The sequence below is a fragment of the Cervus canadensis genome, chromosome 2 (genome assembly GCF_019320065.1).
Source record: "Cervus canadensis isolate Bull #8, Minnesota chromosome 2, ASM1932006v1, whole genome shotgun sequence".
Lineage (NCBI taxonomy): Eukaryota > Metazoa > Chordata > Mammalia > Artiodactyla > Cervidae > Cervus > Cervus canadensis.
This window is the reverse complement of record NC_057387.1, coordinates 31,115,385-31,143,377: the sequence shown is the minus strand read 5'-3', so window position 1 is coordinate 31,143,377 and position 27,993 is coordinate 31,115,385. Positions and strand designations below refer to the sequence as shown.

General features: G+C 39.4%; 1 protein-coding gene across 3 annotated transcripts; it reads right to left on the bottom strand.

The window, feature by feature from the left end:
- Positions 1-432: 432 nt before the first annotated feature.
- DRAM2 (DNA damage regulated autophagy modulator 2) lies at positions 433-27,985 on the bottom strand. Of its 3 annotated transcripts, XM_043460354.1 has the most exons (9): positions 27,836-27,985; positions 27,398-27,454; positions 19,328-19,472; positions 15,010-15,077; positions 13,275-13,414; positions 3,916-4,093; positions 3,315-3,397; positions 1,907-1,999; positions 433-1,384 (listed from the first exon to the last, which is right to left on the bottom strand). In XM_043460354.1, exons 3-9 carry the CDS (start codon positions 19,456-19,458, stop codon positions 1,277-1,279), a joined length of 801 nt encoding a protein of 266 aa, XP_043316289.1. In that variant the 5' UTR covers positions 19,459-19,472; positions 27,398-27,454; positions 27,836-27,985; the 3' UTR covers positions 433-1,276. The 3 variants fall into 3 exon arrangements, with proteins under 3 accessions (XP_043316289.1, XP_043316288.1, XP_043316290.1); XM_043460353.1 differs by lacking the exon at positions 27,398-27,454 and having other exon boundaries at positions 27,836-27,983; XM_043460355.1 differs by lacking the exons at positions 27,398-27,454; positions 27,836-27,985 and adding an exon at positions 26,941-27,001.
- Positions 27,986-27,993: the final 8 nt, after the last annotated feature.

The window sequence follows — 27,993 nt, the reverse complement described above, 5'->3', positions numbered from 1 at the left end:
CTCTTACACTTTAAACTTTTCCTTACCATCTTTTATTCTGGCTATGGACCCACTTCTTCTAAAAAGAAAAACCTTGTTAATCTTCTTCAGAGATTCTTTTGCAAATCAGTTGATCACTGGGCACCTTCCAAATGAGTGTTTTCTTCTTCTGAATTTTATCTGGGATCTGTAAACCATTCTTTATCTGCACAGATAAGGATTCAAGTAGAAGTGCTCCAATTACTTGCATGTCCAGAAAGAAAGAAAATTATTTTGGTGGGTGCATGTATCATAATTATTCTGCACCTAGTTTTTCTGGATTGCTGTTTCTATCCTTTAGAATTGGGGTTCTACAAAGATCACATCCCATTAAACAATGTCCAACATCTGTTCAAGGTTTCTTTTTCAAATAATTATAATTTGCTATAAATGAAATCTTAAGAAATTCTTGAGTGCAGTTTGAGGTGACTTTTATTTTATATAATTATACTTGCTGTTATTCACAAACTTCTCAGCCTTGTGTAGGAACATTAACCACTGTTTTATACAAAATGCAACTGGAGTACATTTACCTACAGCTATTTTTCTCATTCATTAGTAATTAAAATTTCACATCTGAGACTAAGCTTCACGAAACAAGTGAGAGCAAGCATGTATGACAGACCATTTAGCATAGTATCTGGCCTTGTGGCAGGAATCAAATCAATATTCACAGACTATCCTGTGCAAAGCTTAAGCAATTAAAGTGCTCATGTGAATTCAGGTCTACTTCCCTTTAAAGTTGGATTCCAGAAGAAATAAATTTTATAAAGACTATATGAAATGTAAAACTATTACTTCAGAACCCAATTCTAAAGGAGCTGTTGAGCATTGCGATTATTTGGGGTCCTGAAACATTTCTCTTACATAAGTGATCCAAACAAAACATGAATGTTAATGGTTTTAAAAATGTGAAAAGTTGGATTTTGCAGACTGCTTGGTGCACATCTGGTTGTTTCTCTTTAAAAAAAAAAAGAAAAGAAAAAGTAGAAAAAAATATACAATTTTGTAGTCCTTTGGTTTTACTTTCTGGGCTAAAAAAGTATAGGCATAAATGTTTTTACATGATCCTCTTGAAGACATCCTTTAAAATAACATCAAATGTCTTAATTCATGTCTCTTGATTATCAGGATTCTTTCATGTCACTGTCAGCCTTGATTAAATGGTTGAAAATTTCAGAGCAGAGTAAGTAACTTTCATGAATATCTCCCCAATCCCTGAGAATCATAATCACCAAAGGTATATTTTGTCGTTTCATCATACATCTCTGGAAAGTAGCCATGTTCGTTCATTGTTAACAGGGCAAGGAGCAGTGTCATAAAGAGTTAATCCATGTAAAGTGGCTTCGACCCGTAAAGAAATTTTCTGGAACAGAAAAGAAAATTACATATAGAAGTTTGCTCCTTAAAGACAGATCACATATTCAATATACTCTGGGAATATCTTGGGATCAGGAATGTAAACCAATTCTAATGAGGAACAAGAGAGAGACGGCTGTTGTACTGCCAAAAGTATCATGTGTAGTACCAACAGAATTGGGAAAAATAAGTTTCTTTCCTCAGAAGTTCCTTGGTTTTCTCAGGTTTCTATGAAGAATCAATAAAACTAAATGTTGAGGATAGCCTATATAAATGTAGCCTGAGTTGATAAAAACTCTCTGAGAGAATATCTGCAAATTTGATTGTTTTACAACCCTATTTTCAAGGCTTAACCTTGCGAACAGAACACTATTTCTCAAAGCACAGAAACAAATCACGTTAAAAGCTCCTCTTTGGGCTCACTGCTTAAGAGGTTTATTTTTGAAAAGGTGAGAGAGTTGCCTATAGAAAGTTTCTTATTCCTTCAAAGGAAGTCTGACAGCATGTATCTAATTCTATATTTTCTTACCTGAAAATCACGAATATAAGTCAGGAAAAAACCAAAGAAGGAAAGTGACATAGACCATTCTGCTGCCGTAGTAATCATGTGAAGCACATAACCCTTAAGTGACAACAACAACAAAAAAACAGTTCTGTGAAATTTCACTCATATTACCTCAAATAAAAAACCTGTAACATTTATAAACCAATCAGTATTCTGAAATATCAACCCCTGATTTATTTAACATATCTCTAGAATTAAAGAATTAGAGACATCCTAAATGACCTATCACATTTTCATTTATAGCAAGTAAAATTTTCATTCAAATAACTAAGAACAGAAGAACGTAACTCTACAACCAAGAAGTCACTGCCTTTTCCAAAGTCATGAGACATTAAATGCCACTAAAAAAGTTTAAGTAAACAATGCTCAGGTTAATAGGTGGCTCAGTGGTCAAGAATCCACTTGCAATGCGGGAGATGCGGGTTCGATCCCTGGGGCAGGAAGATCCCCTGTGGAAGGGAATGGCAACCCACTCCAGTCTTCTTGCCTGGAAAATTCCATGGACAGAGAAGCCTGGCAGGCTACAGTCGACAGAGTCCCAAAAAGTTGGATATGACTGAGCAACTGAACATGCACACATGCAAAAAATGCTCATGACAAACTTGATACTACATTTTGAGCATTAAAATATGGATTCTGATTAGGATTATCTAGTAAATTATTTCATTTAATCATTTTCACAATCATGTCCTTTCTAGGGCTGATTCCTATATTTAATTTAAAATAAAATGCCACCTGAGTGGTTTGTGAAAATAGATAAACTCATTGTATTACCCACTCAAGTATATGCCCCACCTCCCTTTTTCTCAGGATCAAAGATACTATCTCCATTCAGATATCCACTATATTGGAATCCAAATGCAGAGTCCATAATAACAAACTTCCAGATAACAAAAAATAGAAGTAATTTTTTTAACTTGAAAACAAGTATTCTATTAAATAATAGATTTTGGACGAGTATGTGTGCATGCTCAGTCACTAAGTTGTGTCCCACCCTGTGCGACCCCATGAACTTTAGCCTTCTGTCCATGGAATTCTCCAAGCAAGAATACTCGGAGTGGATTGCCATTCCCTTTTCTAGGTCAGTCGAATATACTGCATACTATATCCACATTTAGAGGGATCAATTTCTGAGAAAACTCTGCCATCACAGTTCTCTTCAGGTCATAAAAACATTCACAGATCACAAAGAGACAGAAGCATATAGAATGGGTTTGACACAAACTCTATCATTTATAGAAAATAATAATACATTACTGATTATTCTACTGAAAAAGTTTCATTGTTAGTAGTGAAATGAAAAATATATCAAAATCAATCAAAACAGTCATCCTTAACATAAAACTAAGTTTTATAGCCTCTCAGTTCTTACTTTGTCCTCAGGGTTCCAATGGAGTTTCTGTACTATATCAGCACCAAAACTGCCATTGTACAAAAGTGATGAGCAAGTCAGCACTAATAAAAAGAAATAAGTCAAGGAAGAACCTCAAGGAAGACCTGTAAGTTTAATTCAAAATTAAAAACAAATATCTTCAAATATCTAAAAGGACCACACATATATTTGTTTCCAAGGCCCAAAACCATTTTCTTAAAGACTTCACATTACATGGCATTAGTAAAATTTAAAATGTGCCCAGATTATTATGAAATGCTTTGCAGAGTCAGTCTCTCTCTGCTCAATAAATTCTTAGTTCTATCATAAGCTTTTGCTAACAGTTGTTCTTAAGGAGGGCATCAACTCATCTTTCCTGTTTTTGAAGTGAGTATGATTAGGCTAGACATTATCCTTGCTTCTCACTCAATTACCAAGTCCCAAGTAAAAATCTGAATTTCATGATTCAAATTAATTTAGGACTTAGTAAACCAAGAAGCTCACCCACAAAAGGCCTGTTTACAATACGTCAACAATTTTCACTTAAACTTTGTTGTTCAATTCCCTTTCAAGGGTAGCCACATTTTACAGCAAAGGATACTGCTAAATGCACTTACTCCACACCAGATAACCAATGACAATCTGATCCAGAAGACTTGTTTGCCATGAATTTTGGGCTGCATTTGGTAGGAAAGGATAGTCTGAACAAACATATATAATGAGCCCACACCAAATGTGAGCACAGCTCCACACACATGTACAGCAAAAAAGGTGGTTTTCTGAGAGGTAAAAGGAAGAAATAAGTCAATAAAAGAAACTCCAAAAGCATCACAAACACAATATTTAAAAACACAAGTCCAGCAAATTCAACAGGACATTTGCTGAGTAGGAAAGCTATGCAGAGTCTACAGATTATTTCCTGAGATAATCTTCTCTCAGGACTCAGCATAAACCTGAAAATTACAGTCATCCAAATTACTTCACATGCCACTAGTGAAAACATGAGAGTAATTACTCATTTACTCATTTAATCATGCTTATTTGGGTGCCTCTTATGTGTCAAGCTACTGTTCTAAGCATTCAGATATATGAATAAACAAATCAGATAAAAATTTGGCCCTCAAAGCTTACATTCAAGTGAAGGAACACAAACAATAAAAAATAAACTTTAGAAATAATTCCATATATGTTAAATAGTGATACGGGTTACAGAAGAAGAGTAGAATAAAGTAAAGAGAACTAAGATGGTTGGGAATGCAGGAGGCAAGGAGTATCAACTTAAATCTAAATAAAATCTAAATACAATTTAAAGGTTCAAGAAATTAAAACAGTCTTGTTTCTAGTTTGACTTGTTTTGATAAATTACACAATAAGGGATTAGCATAAATTGCAAATTTTTTCTCTGTTACCTTACTCTTTGCTTTTGAATTTATTGTTTTCCTTTGCCTTACTCTCATTAATATCCATCTACATTTTACTTTTTACTATATATGCCCCTGTTTAAAAGTGATGACAGTAGCTCCAAAAAAATTCTATTATCAAAGCCTTTGGTTGAAGTATTAGTTGGTGAAAAAGTAATTGTGGTTTTGGACTGTGAATTTTAAATCACTGCAACTAGGCTCAAACATATCTTTATTAATCAAAATAAGAACCATCACAATGACACATTTTTGCCAATGAGAAATAAGTTTGTTTATGCCTGTAGCATAAAAATCCTTGCCTTGAGATTCAATGAACTCTTGGAAAGCATTTTCTGCCTCCTGCTAGTAGTGGAAGCATTTTCCCTGCAAAAAGTTGTCAAGATGCTTGAAGAAGTTGTAGTCAGTTGGCGAGAGGTCAGGTGAATATGGCGGATGAGGCAAAACCTCATGGCTCAATTTGTTCAACTTTTGAAGTGTTGGTTGTGCAATGTGCAGTTGGATGCTGTAGTGGAGAAGAACTGGGCCCTATCTGTTGACCAAACCAGCTGCAGGCATTGCAGTTTTCAGAGCATCTCATCTATTGGCTGAACATACTTCTCAGATATAATGGTTTTGCTGAGATTCAGAAAGCTGTAGAGGATCAGACAGGCAGCAAGCAGACCACCACACAGTGACCATGACCAAGTTTGGCTTTGGGAAGTGCTTTGGAGCTTCCTTTCAGTCCAGCTACTGAGCTGGTCGTTGCCCACTGCTGTATGAAATCCACTTTTCATTGCACATCACAATCCAATTGAGAAATGGTTTGCTGTTACATAGAATAAGAGAAGACAACACTTCAAAATGATGATTTTTTTTTTTTTTTGCAGTCAGCTCATGAGACACCTACTTATTGAGTTTTTTCACTTTTCCAATTTGCTTCAAATGCTGAACGACAATAGAACGGTTGACATTGAGTTCTTTGGCAATTTCTCATGTTGTTGTAAGAGGATCAGCTTCAATAATCCTCTCAATTGGTTGTTGTCAACGTCCAACAGCCAGTCATGGTGCTCCCCATCTTCAAGGCTCTCGTCTCCTTTGCAAAATTTCTTGAACCACCATTGCAATGTATGTTCCTTAGCAGTTCCTGAGTGAAATGCGCTGATGTTGCAAGTTGTCTCCACTGCTTTACGACCCATTTTGAACTTGAATAAGAAAATTGTTCAAATTTGCTTTGTCTAACATCATTTCCCTAGTCTAAAATAAATATAAAATAAACAGCAAGTACTAAGTCATTAGCAAAAAAAAAAAGTGAGAAATGTGCATTAAAACAGTGTATAACATAATCATATTTACTTAAGAATGTATTCCAATATCAAACAGCAAAGTTCAACAATGCAAAACCACAATTACTTTTGTAGCAACCTAATACAGTTTTCTAAACTGACGCTGTCTGTGTCACTTGGTTGACAAGATATTACACAGCACGTGGCATGAGGGTATGACTCCCCGGTGTTCATTGCAGCACTATTTTCAATAGCCAGGACATAGGAACAACCTAAATGTCCACTGACAGATGGATGAATAAAAGGTGACACAAATACACAATGGAATATTACTCAGCCATTAAAAGGAATGAAATAGGGTCATTTGTAGAGACATAGTTGGAACGAGAGTCTGTCATATCGAGTGAAGTAAGTCAGAAAGAGAAAAATAAATATCGTATATTAACACATATATGCAGAATCTTGAATGGACATGTAGACACAATGGGCAAGAGGAAGGCAGGACACACTGAGACAAAATGGGACTGACATATATACACTGGCATGTGTAAAACAGACAGTTAATGGGAACCTGCTGTGTAGCCCCGGGAGCTCAGCTTGGTGCTGTGATGACCTACATGCGAGGGATGCAGGGTGGCGGGGGAAGGAGAGGGGAGCGAGGTCCAAGAGAGAGGGGATATGATCCCTGGTGGCTTAGATGGTGAAGAACTTACCAGCAATGTGGGAGATCTGCGTTTGATTCCCCGAGTTGGGAAGATGTCCTGGAGAAGGGAATGGCCACCCACTCCCATATTCCTGCCTGGAGAATTCCATGGACAGAGGCGTCTGGTGGACTATATACAGTCCATGGGGTCACAAAGAGTGGGACATGACTGAGTGACTACACTTTCATAGCTAATTCACTTCACTGTACAGCAGAAACTAACACAGCATTGTAAACCAATTACATTACAAGTTAAAAAGTAAAATCTAAATTAAAAGAAAAAAGAGGGTATGACTAAGGTAACAGAAGAGAGATTAGGTGAGGGGTTGGTTCTGTCCTTCCACAATCAACTATGCTGATTCACATACAGTCTACTTTTTTTAGCTGAAGGTGTAAGAAGTCTCAAGTATAGAGAAATAAAGATAACAAGTTATTTGGATTCCTTTGGAGAAAGTGCTACTTTGATAAGGTTTGGGATGTTTTAACTGGCAGTAAGTTATGAGCACTGGGAAGGGAAAAAAATCATTGTTACTATCACCTTGGGTCACAAAGAAAAAAAAAATTCAGCACCCATAAAACAATACAAAATGGTAGTATCTTCTTGGTTCATGTGAATTTACCACTGTATATCGATAAAGGCTGCAAAAATGAAATTGACTTAGGGCTAAAAGCAGGATTTTTCTCCTTAAAAATATTCTCAAATATATTTGCTGACTGAAAAACATGCACAAGATAAAAGTTGAGTGTGTGCTGTGTTTAGTTGTTCAGTCATGTTCAACTCTTTGTGAGCCCGTGGACTGTAGCCCACAAGGCTCCTTGTCCACGGGGATTCTCCAGGGAAGAATACTGGAGTGCCATACCCTCCTCCAGGGTATCTTCCCAACCCAGGGATCAAACCCAGGTCTCCTGCACTGCAGGCAGATTCTCTACCGTCTGAGCCACCTTCAGAGTTATATTTTATTTGGAAGACTTTCTGAAGACTTCAAGACCAGGAGGCAGCCTCTCAGGTAGCTCTAAGAAACTGTCCTGAAGAGGTAAGGAGTTCTGCAACAAAGATGGCTACTATTAATTAAAGAAAACCAGATATCTCAACTTAGTTTGTGCTTTTCTATATATGGAAAGATGCAAGAGCCTGGGCTCACTGAAATCATTCCTTTGATAAGCACCTTAGCTATCTAGGTCCAGTGTCCAGTCCCCATCCTGAGTCCCCTCAGGGTGCACTGCTGGGCGGTGGCTGCAGTGGCTGCAGGCTTGGCAGCTGGGAGCCCATCTGTCTCCATCCTGAGTTTTCTCAAGGCTCACTGCTGGGGACAGCTGTAGGGGCTTGATGACTGCGATATCCTTTGTTTACTGACGTGGCAGGCAACATTTTTCATTCACATATTGATGAAGCTAAATACAGATATAGTCTGATCAATGCCCACATGTGATCAGCACACAGTTCCATCAACAAAATCCCGTAGTTAAAAGAAAAAGAATGGACAGCATTCACCACTATGTTTATAATCAGAATGGAGGTGTATAAAGCTGGTTTTAACTGACAGTACTTTGGCTTAATCCATTTAATTTTGTCATTTAGAGACTAGGGAAACAGCAAAAGATCTTGAAATGGGCAACAGATACCCTTTCAATAGTATGCTATCGCCTGTGGGAATGATTCTATAGAAATGTTAATTGTACTTGGCTTTGATTAGGCTATTTTGAAGAGAGAACTTGTATGATAGACATTATGTATAGATATAAAAGTTAACTTATTGAAAATGCATAGTAACACAAGTAATCAATGTGAATAGAAAGGCATACTGTGTCCTCCTGAATGCAACTGACTTTCACTTTGTGAATAATGACCAGTTTTGTTAGTTTAGAATCTATTTGTAAATTCATTTGAGCATTCCTTTTCTGACTTATAGTTGTGTGGTACTTTGACTTCTTTTTGAAGCGGTTTGCAGTATCCACTATTCCTCTCATTAATTAATAAATTAAATGCAATCTTTGACACATGTACCACAAAAGTCACAATTTTATCTTCTTTAAAAATATATCATTTAGGACTTCCCTGGTGCTCCAGTGGTTAAGAATCTGCTTGCAATGCAAGGGATACTGGTTCAACCCCTGGCCCAGGAAGACCCCACATGCCATGGAGCAACTGATTCTGTGGGCCACAACTGCTTAGCCTACATGCACCCTATCGCCTGTGCTCCACAATGAGAGAAGCCACTGCAATGAGAAGCCTGTGCACTGCAACTAAACAGCAGCCCTCAATCACTGCAAGTAGAGAAAGCCCTCACACAACAACAAAGACCCGACACGGCCAATAAATAAATAAATCTTTAACAAAAAGAAAAAATATATATATCATTTAGCAGAGACAAAAATATACTCCTTGACAAAGACAAGAGAAATTATAGAGGTATATGTGTGGTCAGGGGCAAATGTTTGCCACAGAAATTATAAACCATGTATTGAATACCCTGTAATCTTCACCTAAAAGTTTTAATGAAACTTAAAAACTAGTCATGTATGGATGTTAGAGTTGGACTACAAAGAAAGCTGAGCACCAAAGAATTGATACTTTTGAACTGTGGTGTTGTAGAAGACTCTTGAGAGTCCCTTGGACTGCAAGGAGATCCAACCAGTCCATCCTAAAGGAGATCAGTCCTGAGTGTTCATTGGAAGGACTGATGTTGAAGCTGAAACTCTAATACTCTGGCCACCTGATGTGAAGAGCTGACTCATTTGAAAAGACCTTGATGCTGGGAAAGATTGAAGGCAGGAGGGGAAGGAGACGACAGAGGATGAGATGGTTGGATGGCATCACCAACTCAATGGACATGAGTTTGGATAAACTCCAGGAGTTGGTGATGGACAAGGAGGCCTGGCGTGCTGCAGTCCATGGGGTCGCAAAGAGTCGGACACGACTGAGCGACTGAACTGAATGACATTCCTTCCAAAGTCTCCTTGAAGATAAATTTTCTAGGAAGGGAGAATGCCATGTGACAACAGAGGCATAAATTACAGTTATGCCACCACAAGCCAAGAAATGCCAAGAATTTTAAAAGCTGAGAGAGAGGCATGGAATAGATTCTCCCTCTGAGCCCCCAAAAGGGAACCAACCCTATTAACACCTTGATTTCAGGTTTCTGGCCTCCTGAACTCTGAGAGAATAAATTTCTCTTATTTTTTAATACCCAGCTTATGGTATTGTTATGACAGCTCTAGAAAATCAATATAGATTCCTGCCTGGTTATCCCTTCCAAGTTTCCTTGAGGATAAATTTTTCTAGGGTCAACTAAAGAATGTCACTCACCGTCTGGCCCTATAGGGATTAGCCCTGGTAATCACTGATCTTCAACACACTCTGAACAGAGCTCAGGGCAGAGCCCATGAATGAGGCCCTCTGTGTGCTGGGAGAAACTGGCAGAACAGGCCTTCAAAGATAATTTTCAAGAGATAATTTTAGGAACCCAAATTCTTATATCCTCTCATACTTAGAAAAGCACTTACTTAGATAGTCCTGCCTTATGACTAGCAGCAACTTTCTATGAGACGTGTGTTTGACGGAATGTACTCTTTCTCCAGCGTCACATATATGCTGATGGGAGTCCCCTTAACTTCTCTGGAGCAGTTTCCTATAGCTATCTCAGAGAATGCTTCCAGGCTATCATCCTCAGTGAAAGTCGCTCAGTCATGTCCAACTCTTTGCGATCCCATGGACTGTATACTCTGTGGAATTCTCCAGGCCAAAACACTGGAGTCGGTAGCCTTTCCCTTCTCCGGCAGATATTCCCAACCCAGGGATTGAACCCAGGTCTCTTGCATTGCAGGCAGATTCCTTACCAGCTGAGCCACAAGGGAAGCCCTCATAAGTCCCCAAATAAAACTGTAACTCACATCTCTCACACGGTATATTTTTATTTCAGTCAACACACTAGGATGGGAAAAATTCCTAAACACTGAGGACACATATTTGGTTTGCTGCATTTTTTTTTTTTTTGATTGTTTGGCTGTACACTTGCAGGATCTTAGTTCTACAACCAGGAAATGAACTCAAGCCCTCTGAAAGAGAATCTGTCTGCCAATGCAGGAGACGCAAGAGATGTGGGTTCAATCTCTGGTCGGGAAGATCCCCTGGAGCAGAAAATGGCAACTCACTCCAGTATTCTTGCCTAGAAAATTTCATGGACAGAGGGGCCTGGCTGGCTACAGTCCCTGGGACCGCAGAGAGCTGGACACGATTGAGTGACGGAGCACACACATACAAAAACTTTGGCAGTGAGAGCACAGAGCCCTAACCACCAGACCACTAGGGAATTCCCTTGCTGGATGCTTTTATACACACTTGTTTTCAAAGAAATTAAATAATGTACTTTTTTAAGTCAAGAGTTGTCAAAGGCCATATTGCAATTATTAGGTCTCTTTAAATGCAGACAATCACAGCAGTCACAGGGAATTTTTTTATCCATCCTGCTTAGTTCCCTTAACCCCTCTCAATAAGTTACTAAATATTAATACTTAGTATGAAAGCATGTCTGTGCTAAGTACTATGTTAGGTGCTGGGTATACAATGGTGAATGAAACCACTGAGCTATACTTAATGGAGAAATATACCAACTTAAAAAATAAAAGTAAATTTAAAAAACATAAACAAAAGATTATACTACCAGAAGTGCTGCAAAGAATTAGTTTCCAGAGGGTCAGAGAACACAAAGAAAGAAAACCTGAAATTTACAAGAGGAAATCTACTGACAAAAAAGACTGCCCTCAAGAAATAAAGTCTGCCTACATCTATTTAGGCTTGGTTTGTAGCATGTGCAACAGCAGAAACAGTGTATGAATCAGAGTTAAGTAACCCTGTCTTATTTAAGGAACACAGAAAGACCCCTGCTATGTATAATATAAGGAGGGGCAATGATGCAGCATGAGGCTATACAGGTAGACAGCAGTCAGATCACACAGGACCTTTTGATTAATTAAGCAGCTTGGCAGTTTAACAAATTATTTTTTTCCTCTCTTGATTTTCTCTTTTCAAGTGACCTTGGACCCGTGAGCTTTAAGCACAGGTACAAGGAAACAGGAATGAGGTGTACAGATATTTCTAAAAGATTACTTTGGCTGCAGCATCAAATTAAAGGGATATAACACTGAATGCAGAAGAACTATTAGGGAGGCTATGGCAGTAATCCAGAGGAGAGGTGCTGAAATCTAAACTGGTTGAGAAGGAGATGGTAGAGACAGTCGGAAAAAAAAAATGGAGACGCAGATGATTTCAAGAAATATTTAAGAGATAAAACCAACAAGTCCCTACTTTAAAATAAGGTGCTTGCCTCTCTTCCAATTTAAGCTCTGCACCTATAACTCCTTTGTAGACCTGGTTTGTGTACAATTATTCCTATATGAATTAACTAGAGTTTGTCTCTGCAAGAGAGAAGTGGGGAGAAGAGAAAGAGGAATTAACTCACCATTTTAAATAAGCAGTGAAAGTTTACATTAGAAAGGAAGGAAGGAGAACTGTTTGCTATGTGAGTAATGCTACAGGGTTTGCTTATAAACAGGCAATGAAGCCATAAGTAAAAGGTGTAGAGCACATTCATTCAACAGGTCCAAAGGTGCATGAAAATACATATTATCAAGAGAAAAAGTAATTTGAAAGTTACAAGGTCAGTGAGACCCTTGTGATGAACGTGAATTAGAATGGAAGCTGAAAATAAAGAATGTATACAAATATAAACTGTTTTAATGGCTGAAGGAGATTAAGGGAGAAAGGCAGTTTTGCATGGGTGCCATTAGGAACTCCCACTGGAATTCACTGGGTTCTATAAAAAAGTATCAGATACTAACAGAAGTAGTATGTTAAATGTGAAGGTCACTTTGCAATCCATTTTTACTATACAGTGATGAGAGATATTGTTAAATTGATCACAGGACAACTGGAGCAAAGAATCACTATCCAAATACTAAAAACCACCAAACACATGTTTAAACACTGAGCTATACAAACCAACTACAGAAGGCAGGACTGTATTTGTGGTAGACAGCTAACTAGCTGTCCACACAAATTTCTGTATCCCTCCCATAGTATAGAGTTGCCCTGGGAACTGCTGCCCAGCAAGATTTTACTTCCCAGCCTTTCTTGTATCTAGCAAAATGGAATGTGAGTAGAATGATGTGAGTCACTGCCAGGTCAAAGTTTTTACGAAGCAGGTGTGAATTTTTCATGTTCTCTTTCTTTCAGGCTGCTAGATGCAGATGTCAAAAGAGTCTTAAGGATTTGCAAGGCCCAAAGATGGGCAGTGTGGACCTTAAATCACTGTGGAAGGTAAGCCATCTACCAACCAAAAATACCAGCATGTGATGCATCTATGTAAAAAATAAACTTCGATTGTGTTAAGGCACTAAAATTTTGGACTTTGTTATAGCAGCAAGCATTACTCTAATATCTATTTGGATTATGTAACTTGATCTTTAGGTTTTCTTTTTTAGCACGTATTTTTATGTCCAGTTCAGTTCAGTCGCTCAGTCGTGTCTGACTTTTTGCGACTTCAGGAAAATACTTATGCTGAGTTAAAACACAAACCTGGAAATTTGCCACAAGAGAAAGTCCTAAACAACTCAGTAATCCAAGTACAAGGCCAGCCTTATTTAATCTGATGATTCGATTCTCTTCAGGATTCAGAGCATGAACTTGCTTATAACGAACATAAATGGTCGCAATGCCTGGGAAAAGACAATTGGAAAAACAAAAAAGTAATAAATAACTAAGGAATAAAGAGCTCACAAAAGTCAGTGGTATCTAAAAACATGGAATCCCCCCCACCACCACCACTCCACCCCTTGACCCCCCTGCATGTGGGATCTTAGTTGCCTGACCAGGGATCAATCCCATGCCCCCTGCATTGGAAGCTCAGTCTTAACCACTAGACCACCAGGGAAGTCTCAAGAAACATAGTTTCCTTTTAAAGATAATCGGAGAGAAGAAAAAACAAAACAAGCAAAAAACCAGCTGTAGTTTCTACAGAACTTTTAAGATTGTACTGTAAAACTACTATTATCTCTGTGTGACTGAGCAAGTTCTTTGCTTCCTGTGGGCCTCATGTTAAAAATATTTTGGAAAAATTTAAGAGATGAGTTTGATGTTTTCTGAAAATCTCTAGTAATAAATGTTATATAAAACACAAACTGGGGGCTTCCCAGGTGGTGCTAATGGTAAACAACACACCTGCCAATGCAGGAGATATAAGAGACGTGGATCCCTGTGTCAGGAAGACCCTCTGGAGGAGGGGACGGCAACCACGCCAATATTCTTGCCTGGAGAATCCCATGGAAAGAGGAGCCTGGCAGGCTACAGTCCATGGGGTCCCAAAGAGTCAGATATAACTAAAGCGACTTCACTCAAACCATTACATATGATTAGCATTAAAGTCTAAAGTAATTAGTTTGAAGAATATGGATAAGATAGACATAGGCAAAAAACACCAAAGGATTATTTGCCTCACTCTCATTTCAATTCAAATTGCTACAACTTGGCTCAATCAGATACTGGGGTCAGTAACACAGGAAAAAAAAAACAAAACCCCACTTGACTGTCCTAACTGGTCAAGGGTCAAATTAAACCTTCCACTGAAAAAATATTGCCAAAGAACTGAAAGTGTAGGAAACATAACAGAGATATACTTTTGTAGAGACATATTTTTGAAAACTTTAGTTAAGATGAACTTCTGTACACTGAAATAATTTAACTTAAGTGATTGCCCTGAGCAAATAATAAACATGATATGGAAAAATGCAAATATTTAAAACAATCACAATTGGTGGAAAAAGCATTATTTTAGTAAACCATTAATAAAAAATTAGCTCAAAAAAAAAAAGAGAAAGGAATGTAAAATAGCATAGTAGAACTCCATTTCTTTGGCATTAGAATGTTGCTCAAAAATAAAACAGAGTTTCACAGCTATTCTCAAACTTCTCAATTGTTTATCTTAAAGGAATTTTGTTGAGGTTAGTTGTGGTCAGTGTGTTGATAGCTCCTTGTCCTCCACTGGTTGCTTAAGAAATCCCCTTAAGACTCAAGGAATATTTAGTTATACTTTACAGCTTCTATGTGCATGAGTAGTCAAATAGCTCTATAGATACTTTTAAAAGATTTATTTCCATAATTTAGCATTTCTAGACATTGTTTTTACTTTAAAAGAAACATATCTGTCATCAATAATTTAGTGATAACTCTCCTTCAATGTAACTAGCAAGTAAAACAAATAACTCAATAGTACTGAAGAATAAAAGGGCATCCCAAAATCATTCTTACTACTTACATAAAACTGCGGCGATATTTAACATTGCCCCAAACAAGCATTTTTCTGGAGCCACTGTACCAGTGTCACTAGAAGAAAAAAAAAATAGGTATGAGGATTTCTCATATTAGACTTAGATATACATGTGTATTTCTTCTAATGGATAAGAAACAAAAGAGGTTATTTCAAATCCTTTACCGTTTTATAAATTCCATGACTCAACCCTTAATTTTATAATGAGAACATGACAATTTCAGGACTCAACATTTGACGTTCACTTTTTTCACATATCACTTAAGGTTGTTTCTTTTTCACATAATAGAATTCACTATAAATGGATAAAATAGCTATCCTTGTCATGTTGAGGCTGCATTACTAACTTACATCAGTCAGACACCATGTTTATCTGTCACACCTGAATATTCCCTAAACACCAAAGATCCTTTCAGACTCCTTGGCCATCTGTTGTTCTCTGCCTATAATTAACACCTAATTGTTTCTTGATTACTTTTTAGAAATATTTATCAAGCATCTAACAGGATTGTCAGACAGCATTTTAGGGACAAGAACACTGTGGAAATAAAAGAGACAAAGCCCTTGCCTTTGCCCTTCTGGAGACTCCACTCAAGGCCAGTTTTGAGTTCTCTCCTCTCTACATCCTAGCTGACTCACACAGCTTCCACTCCAGACCTCTATTAAAATCACAGATCACACTGTATTGCAATGTGTCTGTTTACATGCCTGTCTTTCAGTGAGGGTGAAATGCATAGATCCTGATTAACGGCCCTCTATTTACTAACTGGGGAACCTTGAGTATGTTCTATGTATACCCACGGTTGTCCTCTATCTAAAAAATGGGGCTATCAATTCCTTCCCAGACTCACCAGGTCAACATAAGGAAATGAAACTGTGGTCATGCATGCAAAGTATCTAGCATAGCTGCCGGCACACAGAAGACACTCTGTGAATGTTAGTTCCTTCCCCTTTCCTCAAACTACTGAAAAGATTAAAAAGACAAAGTCTTTATCCTCAAATTGAAGTAATATAGGAAAGAGATAATAAAGATCTCAACCTTGATAAACATAATTTAAAAAAAGAGGAAAGTCATATCTGCTAAGGAATCAATAATATCTCATGAATATTTGGATCAGGTTTAGGGAAGTAAAGTATCAAATACGGATTATCAATAATATCTCGTGAATATTTGGATCAGGTTTAGGAAAGTAAAGTATCAAATACGGATTCTAAGGATTGCTCCTTCCCACTCTACTCTCTTAAGAGACACAAATGATTTTGCGACTCTTTGATCATCTTCAGGGAGCAGGGATTGTCTTTGCTTCTACCTTTCAAATTTTCAAGAATAAATGCATATGTATTATTCTTATAATCAGAAAAAAATCCATGGAACTTCCCTGGTGGGCCAATGGTTAAAACTCTGTGCTTCCAAGGCAGGAGGCATGGGTTTGATCCCTGGTCGTGGAACTAAGATCCCACATGCTGCATGGTTATTGCCCAAAAATAAAAATAAATTAGAAAAAAAAAAATCCATAATTTTAACTGTGGTATTCCAAATGATGCTCCTGTTTTAGATTACCCATAAGTAAATAAATTATGGGGCTTCCCAGGTGGCTCAGATGGTAAGGAATCTGCCTGCAATGCAGGAGACATGGGTTCAATCCCTGGGTCAGGAAGATCCCTTGGAGAAGGGCATAGCAAACCACTCCAGTATTCTTGCCTGGAGTATTCTATGGACAGACGAGCCTGGCAGGCTACAGTCCATGGGGTTGCACAGAGTCAGACACCACTGAGTTACTAACACTTTCACTTTCAAGTAAATAACAGCATGCACTTCCAAGATGGCTGGCTAAGTGTGCTCTGGATCAGAATGACAAACTGGCCTACAAATAAAAATAGCCAAGCCTATCATCTCATCAGCATTGCATTTCAACCCAGTGGTCATTACATACCATTAAAAAAAAATTATCTGATCACTATTATATGTTATTTATATTATCATGCATATATTAAATACAAGTTCTTTTCTTTTTTTGGCCACGTAGCATGGTTTGTGGGATTTCAGTTCCCCAACCAGGGATCAAACCCAGGCCCTTGGTAGTGAAGTGAGGAGTTCTGACCACTGGACTACCAGGGAATTCCCAAATAAAAGTTTAAATATTTTGAAATATAAAATACATAGACGTTCTAACAATTTCTTCTCATAGCCCAGTGGTTAGTCTCATGCACCCCACCTACACATTCATAACTTGAACCAAGAGAACACCTGAAGCACACTTGCAGAATTGTCTCTGAACTGTGAATTATCTCTGAAGTGAAATTTATATTTGGTTATGTCGTAGGGGGACTGTAACAATGAAGTCTTTCGGGTAGGGTCTATGAGCTGAAAGGAACTTCACAGAGTATCTAATCTAACTCCATCATTTTTCAGATGAAGACAATGAGCCTAGGAGAAGTAAAAATAAGTACCACTGAGTTTACATACATTAAAATGTGGGAGGAAATTCTCCAGATAATAATACTAAGTTCATTAGCAAAAAAAAATTAAAAGGCAGAAGGACAGAGACAGACAAGGAAGTGTATAGTGTTCTATCACATGCAGTACCATCAGAGAACTGAAACTCTGATAAAGAACTCAATGGCCTCAAATTATAAAGAGCTCTTTGAAATGAAAGCAAATTCTCTAAGGGGAAATAAAAATGATGAAAGACACTCACGAATATGTATGCTCTCTTGGTGTTACTAGAGAATGAACTGGCTCTTTAAGCTACAGGTCCTTTGATCAGAGTGGTGAACAGTGGTGACTTATCAAAATGATTCCTACAACTGGAAACTTAAATTCTACAATATTTTTGGATTTTATAAATCTTCTTAAAGTAGACTCAATCTGTTGGTGACCTGTGTGCTACACCACACCATTGTGGAAACAATAAATGAAATGGCATTGCCCTGATCTCTTCAACAGATAAATTTAGCCTTTGAGTTTATCACCTTTCAGAAGTGCTCTATTTTCTGTGTTGGAAAGGTTATTTTTCAGAGGGTAAACAAACAAATAAATGAAACAACTATGACAACCAACCAAACTGGGGGGAAATCAACCAAGTGGTTAATCATTTCTGGAGGGGCAGAAACTAGAGGGAGACTGGAAAAGACTTTGAATTTCACTTTTATAATCACTCTAGTCCCTGATGCTGGGAGGGACTGGGGGCAGGAGGAGAAGGGGACAACAGAGAAAGAGATGGCTGGATGGCATCACCGACTCGATGGACATGAGTTTGAGTAAACTCTGGGAGTTGGTGATGGACAGGGAGGCCTGGTGTACTGCGATTCATGGGGTCGCAAAGAGTCGGACACAACTGAGCGACTGAACTGAACTGAATCACTCTAGTACTGTTTAAAATGTGTTATAATAAGCACATATTGCCTTTATAACTGGGAAAAAAAGATTATGGACATAGCACATGTAATCAAGTACCCATACTTAAATCACAAGTAGTTTTGATATTTCAAAAACATTATCAACAAATTTAGATACTTAGTGTGTCAGAAAAGTCTAGGCAACATGTCATAAAGTGTAAGATCATAGTCTCTAGAATCAAATGGCTTGCCTGGTCAAACTGAATCTTGGTTCCATCAATTACTGAGTCATATGCCCTTGAATAAACAACCTCCTTGGACCTCATTTCTTCCTCTGTCAAATGGGGGTAATAGTTCCTAACTCAAAGGGTGGGTGTAAACATTCAATTATTTAAGACCTATTTAAGAAAAATGCTTAGAACATTACCTTGTATGCAGTAAGCAAATCAACTGATGTTTGCCATTACCATTAAGTGAAACTGTTAGTCACTCAGTCGTGTCCAACTCTTTGAGACCCCATGGGACCGTAGCCCGCCAGGCTCCTCTGTCCATGGAATTCTCCAGGCAAGAGTACTGGAGTGGGTTGCCATACCCTTCTCCAGAGGATCTTCCTGACCCAGGGATTGAACCCAAGTCCCCTGCATTGTAGGCAGATTCTTATTATTGTTGTTCTAGTATTTTTGAATTGTAAAGGGAAAATAATTCCAACTCTATCTCCTGAAACCTTGAATACTTATTTGGAAAACAGGCATTGAGGTGTCACAATTCACTAACTGAACCTTAACCATCTGTCTCCATATTTCTCTATCACACAGGAAGAACCAAATACAACTTCCTTTTTCTGATTTTATTCTTGTAATATCAAACATAAAATTTGAATTTCAAAATGTTAAAATTAAATGTTGAGTTCAATATTAAAACATGAATGATACATACCATTCTCGACAAAAGAATACATTTCACTGACCTGATATAAGGCAAAACAGGGTCAACATGGTGAAGTGTTATAGCAGTGATATATGAAAATATGAAAGCAGCCGCCGTCCAAATTACAAGGGCTGAAGGAAGGAAACTGAGGCCTTGCTGAAACCACCACATCTCAAACAGGTCTCCTGAGGCAGGGAAGAAAAAAAAAAATTAGGTAAGATTATTCACGAGTATTTCATCTATTCTACTTCAGCCCCTCCATCCCACAAAATTATACTTTCATCCTCAGCTGTTTCACTTCTGATCAATTCCCACACCATCTACTGACACCTACTCTCCTTCAGTTTCGCAGTAAATGGAACCAGGAATCACCCACTTTCTGCATCCAGACACTATCTCTCTACCCCATCTTTCCACACATAATCAATTACCAAGGACTATTAATTTCACCTCTTGGGTTTCCTCAAATCTACCGCTTCTCTCCATCTTTACCGCTACTACTCTACCTAAACCACCATCATTTCCTGACCAGATTATTATTATAACCTTCTAAATGGTCCTCCCTTAGTCTGGACCACAACCAACCCAGACTCTACTATAAATTTTTTTTAAAAAGCATTCTAATTCTAAAATACCAATCTGACCACTTTACTCTCCTCCAGAGAACCTTTCAGTGCCTCCCCTCGTAAAGATGCCTTTACAAGTTTTCTTTCCTTCTTAACATGGCCTATGGTCTTGTCTTATCTCTATCTATTCAATACATTCCTCTCTGGCCATTTCTCTGTCTGCTCCCAGTTCCCTGCCCTAGCTATCATCATCTTCACCATCAAAACAAAAACAGTGTTTACTGTGTCAGCAAGCCTACTAAGTACCTTAAACATATGATCTCCTTTATTCCTCAGAACAGAATCATAGAGGAAGAGAACTGCCCAAGGTCATAGGGCTGCAGTAGAGACAGTATTCAAACTCAGGCTTCTACTTCTAAATCACTTCAGTCGTGTCCGACTCTGTGTGATCTCATAAAACGGCAGCCCACCAGGCTCTGCCGTCCCTGGGATTCTCCAGTCAAGAACACTGGAGTGGGTTGCCATTTCCTTCTCCAATGTGTGAAAGTGAAGTTGCTCAGTCGTGTCCGACTCCTAGCGACCCCGTGGACCGCAGCCTACCAGGCTCCTCCACCCATGGGATTTTCCAGGCAAGAGTACTGGAGTGGGGTGCCATGGCCTTTCCATTCTAATACCAATCATGATGCAAATCTCTTTCAGGCTGCCAAGTGTGTCATGCCCTCTTGCACATCTTTGAACCTTTGTTTTGTCTGGCTACAAATAGTGTCACACCTCCTCCTCCACTACCACACGTTAACTGCTATACATTTCAAGTCTCAACTCTTCTAGCTTCATCTGAGTATTTCTGCTTTGTTTCCGATGGCACCCTTACTTTCTCAACAAGGACACTGATTGTTTGGTTTTATCTTTCTCACTAAACTTTAGAGGGCCTATCTACACACATACCACACATCACCACTTTCTCCCTTAAATTCCAGACTGAGGATGTTGGTAAGTAATAAGGTGTCAATAATATGAATTAGAAAATATTAATGTATCTTCATGCATTTAATTTTTAAAAATATAGAAATACTTTCAAATTATAAGAAATTACTATTACATATGTGAAAATAATTTCATATTTGGAGGAGTATCTTCTCATAGTGTGAGACTGCAATTCAGTATTCCCCATGAACTCTGTAAAAACTTACACTCTTATCTCCATGATCCTCCAAAGTGCTCAGCTTCCTCATCTCAGACTGACCTTCCAAATAATGAAACCTCAGCCATTTTTGACTTGTACTTCTCTTTAACTCTGATCATCTGACTTGCTACTAAATATGTACATCTAAACCTTGCTAAATAAGTTTCTTTTCCTTTATCCCTCGAGTCACCAGTGTACACTCAATTTGAGTAATTTCCTGTCTGAATCATCATAATCTCCTCTTTTCTGTTCTTTCTTCATGTCATCCCTTAACATTCCATCAATTTTACTCTTCTATTTAGTTAATCATGCTAGTTCCCTGGGGCTTCCCTGGTGGCTCAGATGGTAAAGAATCTTCCTGCAATGCAGGAGACCCAGGTTCGATCCCTGGTTCAGAAAGATCCCTGGGAGAAGGAAATGGCAATCCACTCCAATATCCTTGCCTGGAGAAATTCCATGGACAGAGGAGCCTGGTGGGCTACAGTCCACGGGGTCGCAAAGAGTCAGACATGACTGAGCAGCTAACATTTTCACATTGGGTGCCTTGCTTGGGAACTCTCCCTAGGCAGTAAATTGGAGCCATTGTTTCCCATCTCTCAGGGTTCACTCCCAGTCCTTCTTCACCTGATGCCAATTACTTGTGAAGTTCCTATAGGACTTTCCCCAGCATGTTTCTGGACAATAATTCTTAATTTCTATAAATTTTGAGTAACTTCTAAAAACTTGAATTTGAAATCTTTAGGAGTTTAGTTTCGAATTTGTTGGTTCTGACAACCTTTGCACACTTTTTTTTTTTTCAATTTTTGACTATGAGCTCCTGTTTAGATGATCTTAATGGGAGTATTCTAAAAGGTTTAGATTAAGGGTGAATCATTCCAGAGAGGGTCTGTATTTTTTCCAGGTACTCTGGTACATTATGAACCTGGGTTGACTTTAATTTCTTGGCTTCCAAGTTTTTCAGACCATGTATACAAGTAAATTTAAACTTTGAATCTGAGTGATGACAGGCCCTATAGTTTTAAGTTCTTATGTGGTATCTTTATTCCCCTACCTGGAGCTATGGGGCTTGAAAAGGAACAAATTTGTGATCCCTCTTTGCCAGGAAGGAGATATTTTTTCCTAGCCCACCTTTCACTGAATATGTAGATTTTTGAGGGTCCTGGCTGATTTGAGGGGAGAGGTGGTTCTCCAAGTCCACGAGTTGTACAATTTCAAATGGGAATATTTACACTTTATTTTTTAGGAAAAAATCATCCCCTGACACACAGGCATCACCTACACAAACTATATAACATGAATGGTGTCTCTGGAAGTTATACATCCGGGAGGTCAAAGGGTTATGAATTCTCGCTCTCTAACTTGGGTGGTAACAGGGGTAGCCTATCATTTATCCGTAATTGTACTTTATTTCAAAGCCCCCTCAAAAGACACACTATTAGTTTACTACCCTGGTGTCAACTCTCTTCAACTTTTTAGCCCTGGGAATTTCCCCTTCTTTTCTCCGAGGACCGCTATACATTTACAAGGCATTTATTCAGCATTTGGGTGTTTTGGCAAAAGGGATTTTCAAAAGATTTTGTCCACCCTATTGCTAGTAGCATGACCTCTTCTTTAAAAAAAAACGAAAAAAAACTCCCAGAATCCCAGTGAAGGGAAATCGCTCAGTAGTGCCCGATTCTTTGCGACCCCATGGACAGTAGCCTGCACCAAGCTCCTCCATCCATGGGATTTTCGAGGCAATAGTACTGGAGGGGGTTGCTATTTCCTTCTCCAAGAATCCCAAGGGCCGTGTTAATCTCAGTTATGTTGGAGGCTGTGGTCCCAGGCAAGTTCTAGAGTATGGGATAAAGTCAGAGAAGAGCATAGGAGTGGTGGAGATAGATGATTCATTTTGTTCAAAGTTGGGGAAAGCACTGTCTTTCTCCAGGGAGAATGGGAAAGCCTATTTTATTTTACTTTTTCGGCCTGGCCACGCAGCTTGCAGGATCTCAGTTCTTGGACCAGGGACTGAACCCATGCCATGGCAGTGAAAGCCTGGTACTCTTAATTACTGGGCCACCAGAGAATTCCCGCACGACCTCTTCCTTTAATTGTTTGTGCATGTCCAAATCCTTCCTATTCTTCAAAATCGGGCTGAGATACCATATCCACACAACCTTCCTAATCCATTTGGATCTCGAAATAAACATTCCTTCTTCTGAGAACATCTGACTTGCACATCTCTTACAGCTCATTTTCTTTGACAGTATAAAAACTGGGGAGGGTGTCTGAAGTGGATAAAATCCTTGATGAGGAATTCTACTTCTCTACTCAAGCACAGAATAGGCACTTGCCCATAAAAATTACTCAATAGCCCAAACCAAATCCCCATAAACCCCAACAATTTTTCTATTTCAGTTAACAGTACAAGTGATCCCCAACTTAAAGTAGTTCATCTTTACATGGTGCAAAAGCAATTTACATTCAGTAGAAATCACACTTCAAATTTTGCCCTTTTCCCAGCCTAGTGATATGCAGTACAATATTCTTGTGACAAGATGCAGCTCTTGGTCATTTGCAACCATTCTTATTCCTAGTTACCACTGTAAACACTCAAATAAGATTCTCAGTTCTCTTGGCCTGTGTTTTTCCTTCCCCTCCATCCATTCTACATGCACTGCCAAATTAACTTTCCTAAAATACATTTCTGCTCAAAAACTTCTTCAAATAAAATTGTGTGAACTTGGGCAAGCTTCATTAATTTCTCTGAACCAGTTTCACCTTTGAAAAATGACAATAATATTATTGGCAAAGGCTGTACTGTCCAATACAGTTAGTACCAGCCACAGGCGAAGAGCTGACTCACTGGAAAAGTTCCTGATGCTGGGGAAGACTGAAGACAAAAGGAGAAGGGGGCGGCAAAGGATGAGATGGTTAGACAGCGTCACAGACTCAATGAACAAACTCGGGGAGACAGTGGAGGACAGAGGAGCCTGGCTTGCTGCAGTCCATGGGGTCACAAAGAATGGAATAACTTAAGAGACTGAATAACAACAACAAAGCCACATGTGACTATTTAAATTAAAACTTTCAGTTCCTCAGTTGTACTAGATGCGTTTCAAGTGCTCAGAAGCCACAGCTGTAGCTACCATACAGGATGGTGAAAATATGGAACATTTCCATTATCATGGAAAAGTTCTATTGGACAGCGCCGGATCACTATTACAGGGATTACACTGACAGCACAAGTGAAGAGCCTAAATACTTACTGATACTGGTACCTTTTAGTATTAACTGTTAAATGCTCTAAAAGAATACCTGCTTCAGAGAGGTTTATTCAAGAAGTAAATGAGATAATACATGTAAAGAAGCTCTCATGGGTGGTCAGTAAATGTTTCTTCCTCTTTTAGAATGTAAAAGATAAAAGTTCACAAAATACCAGTCAAATATGCCCAAACCTGCACCTTTTTGTAAGTCCTGAAACTCACATATAAACAAAATAGAGGCTGTTTCAACCCACGTGTCTTTAAAACATGTAAAATTTCAAGTCAATGCACCAATATTGCTCAAGGGTAGAGCACTATGCTATTAATTTTTTCTTTAAAGAGCTCATATGTGTGCATTTTATAATAATATATAGAATTAAATAATATTTTAAATCTGGGATATCAATTTTCTCATTCTTTCTTACATTAGACACCTTTCATTGATCTCAAAAAGGATAAAATTAAATGAAGAACACTGAGCTCCCTCCCACAGAAGGAAAAACAATGAGGAAAAAATGATAGCTTATTATTAAGCCAAATAAAGCATTGACTAGTCCCTGAGATGCAATGGGAAGAACACAGTTGTAAGATGAGATTTACATAAGTGCAAATCTCAGCTTTATCAGATCCCAGCTGTACAACTTCAGGCAAGTTACTTAGCTTCTCTGAGTTTCAGTATTCTGACTTGTAAAGTAGGTATTCCTTAGAGTAGTACAAAGTAAACATACAAATACTCATGATGCTCGTGCTCAATCACTAAGTCATGTCCAACTCTTTGTGACTCTATGGACAGTAGACCACTGGCTCCTCTGTCCATGGGACTTTCCAGGCAAGAATACTGGAGTAGGCTGCCATTTCCTCCTCCAGGGGATCTTTCTGACCAAGGGATGGAACCTGTATCTCCAGGGTTCCCTGCACTGGCAGGCGGATTCTTCACCACTGAGCCACCTGTGAAGCCCCATGATAATGATGGGTGATTTATTAACTCTGTACAACCACAATTAGCCACAGGGATGGGGAATGACAATTCTTAATTCCTTGTACATCTGAATCATCTTAGATTCCTATCTCCTGAGGTTTTGAGGGTTCCAGTTATCTAAATTGACAATTTAGAGGAAAAGCAGCAGCAAATGGTTGTTGTTCAGCTGCTCAGTCATATCCAACTGTTTGGGACCCCATGGACTGCAGCATGCCAGGCTTCCCTGTCCTTCACTATCTCCTGAAGTTTGCTCAACTCATGTTCACTGAGTTGGTGATGCCATCCAACCATCCCATCCTCTGTTACCCTCTTCTCCCGCCCTCAATCTTTTCCAGCATCACGGTCTTTTCCAATGAGTCGGCTCTTCACATCAGCTGGCCAAAATATGAGAGCTTCAGCTTCAGCATCAGTCTTTCCAACGAACACTCAGGTTTGATTTCCTTTAGGACTGCCTGGTTTGAGAGACCAAAAGACTCTCAAGAGTCTTCTCCAGCACCACAGTTTGAAAGCATCAATTCTTTGGCACTCAGCCTTCTTTACTGTTCAACTCTCACATCTGTACAGGACTACTGGAAAAACCATAGCTTTGACTACACTGACCTTTGTTGGCAAAGTGATGTCTCTGACTTTTAATACTCTAAGTTTGTCATAGCTTTTCTTCCAAGGAGCAAGCATCTTTTAATTTCATGGCTGCAGTCACCATCCACAGTGATTTTGGAACCCAAGAAAATGAAATCTTTCATTGTTTCAATTTTTTCCCCATCTCTTTGCCATGAAGTGATGGGACCAGATGCCATGATGTTAGTTTTTTGAATGTTGAGTTTGAAACCAGCTTTTTCACAGTCCTCTTTTACCTTCATCACGAGGCTCTTTAGTTCCTCTTGGCTTTCTGTCATTAGGCTAGTCTTATCTGCATATCTGAGATTATTGGGCAAATGGTTTACCAGTTTGCAAAGGACCACTGAGAAATTTAAGTGCACCAAGGTGAGGAAGACTACTGTTGCCTATGTATTATCACACTGGAAAGCTGGAAGCACTGCCAACCAAGCAAAATTGGAATTTTAATGCTTAATAATTTAAGAAACCTTTCAAGATTCCTGAAAATATGCAGGAATAGCCTTCACATAGCAATGACAGAAACATTTAACAAAATGTTCTTGCATTTCTCACCTATCTTATCTCTGCTTTCCTTGAAGATCCCTGAATCAGAACTGCAGCTACAAGTTTTAAATTCCGCAATATTTAAATGCCACAGGTAAAAAGATGAATTCTTTATGCTGTCTCCTTTAAGTGGTGACTGCTCAGGGACAATAAAAAAGTAAATTCTGGATATTCCAAGTGAAGAAAGAAAGCCACAGGTACACAGAATCATGCCCAAAGCAAAGCAAAATAGTAAATGGTTATTTTTCTAAACTCTAATTTGGCCTTCTAACAAACATACTATTCTAGTAATGATTAAAAATTAAATAATCTAGAAAATTAAGTAACACTTTTATAAGTCGGATCAAACATTACAGGGAGAGAAGTCGAGGGAGAATCTGGTGGTGCATGAAAAATTAGAGCTGTATTTTAGTATTGGTTTATACACTTAAATTTGGGAGAAATGGAAAAATGCGGAGTTTTACAAATGTATCCTAATGTAAGCACAGTTGTGAGGATACAAAGGACTACAATATTTACCTTTCTATACTGGACTTTCCTGGTGGCTCAGACGGTAAAGAATCTGCCTGCAATGCAGGAGACCAGGGTTCGATCCTTGGGTGGGGGAGATCCCCTGGAGAAGCGAATGGCTACCCGTATTCTTGCCTGAAGAAGTCTATAGAGAGAGAAGGAGCCTGGCGAGCCCCGGTCCGGGAGTGCCAGAGAGTGGGACACGACTGAGCGACTAACAGACACACATACACACAACACACACACACACTACTCTGCTCACCCCAGGGCAGACTTGAGCTTCGGGTAAACACAAGTCACCACAATAACCTTCCTCCCCTACCCCACCCCTCCAAGGAATCCAAGCCCGGGAGTGACAAAGGGAAGGTGTACTCAACCATAGATTTTGTGGGACTGGGACAACAGTTCCACTGGGGCAACGATAACCACTTAAAACAAATAAAACCAAGGAATTATTTACACCCACCGCTGCCTTCTTCCGGAGGCGCAAAGAACTGGGACGAAGAGCTCGATTAACCCGTGCCTGGGGCAGAGAAAAGACGTGGGAGGCGGAGGCTTGGCAGGGCTTTGGGGCAAGCGAGGCGTGGAGGGGTGCGGGGGAGGGGGAAAGACCAAGAACTCACACAGAAAGGTGAGGCGCGGAGACTTGAACCCAGCCTGCACCCACTCAAGACCCCTCCTCCCCACTCGGACCCCCAGCAGTCCGTCCGCGCTCCGACTGCCACCTGGTCCCTCTCCCGCAAGTCGCACATCGTGGTCCCTGGAAGCTGGACGCCTCGCACGCCCGCCACGGGGTTGTGGGGCTCCCGGCAGCATCCCCGTCTCGGACCCGCCCGAACCCATTCTCCAATACACCCCTCCTTAGCTGGGCCTGGGGTCGGCCCTCATCCCTTTTTTGGCCTACCTCGCTCAGACGACCCTGCCAGTACGGACCGCCGGGTCCGGAGGCGGCCGGCTGAACGGAGATGGGGCAGGGCCCCGAAGCGCGCTCCCGAGCACCCAAGCCGGTCCCGGGGCGCGCTCACCACCCGGAGGTGCGCGCTCGCGCCGCCGCCTGCTCCG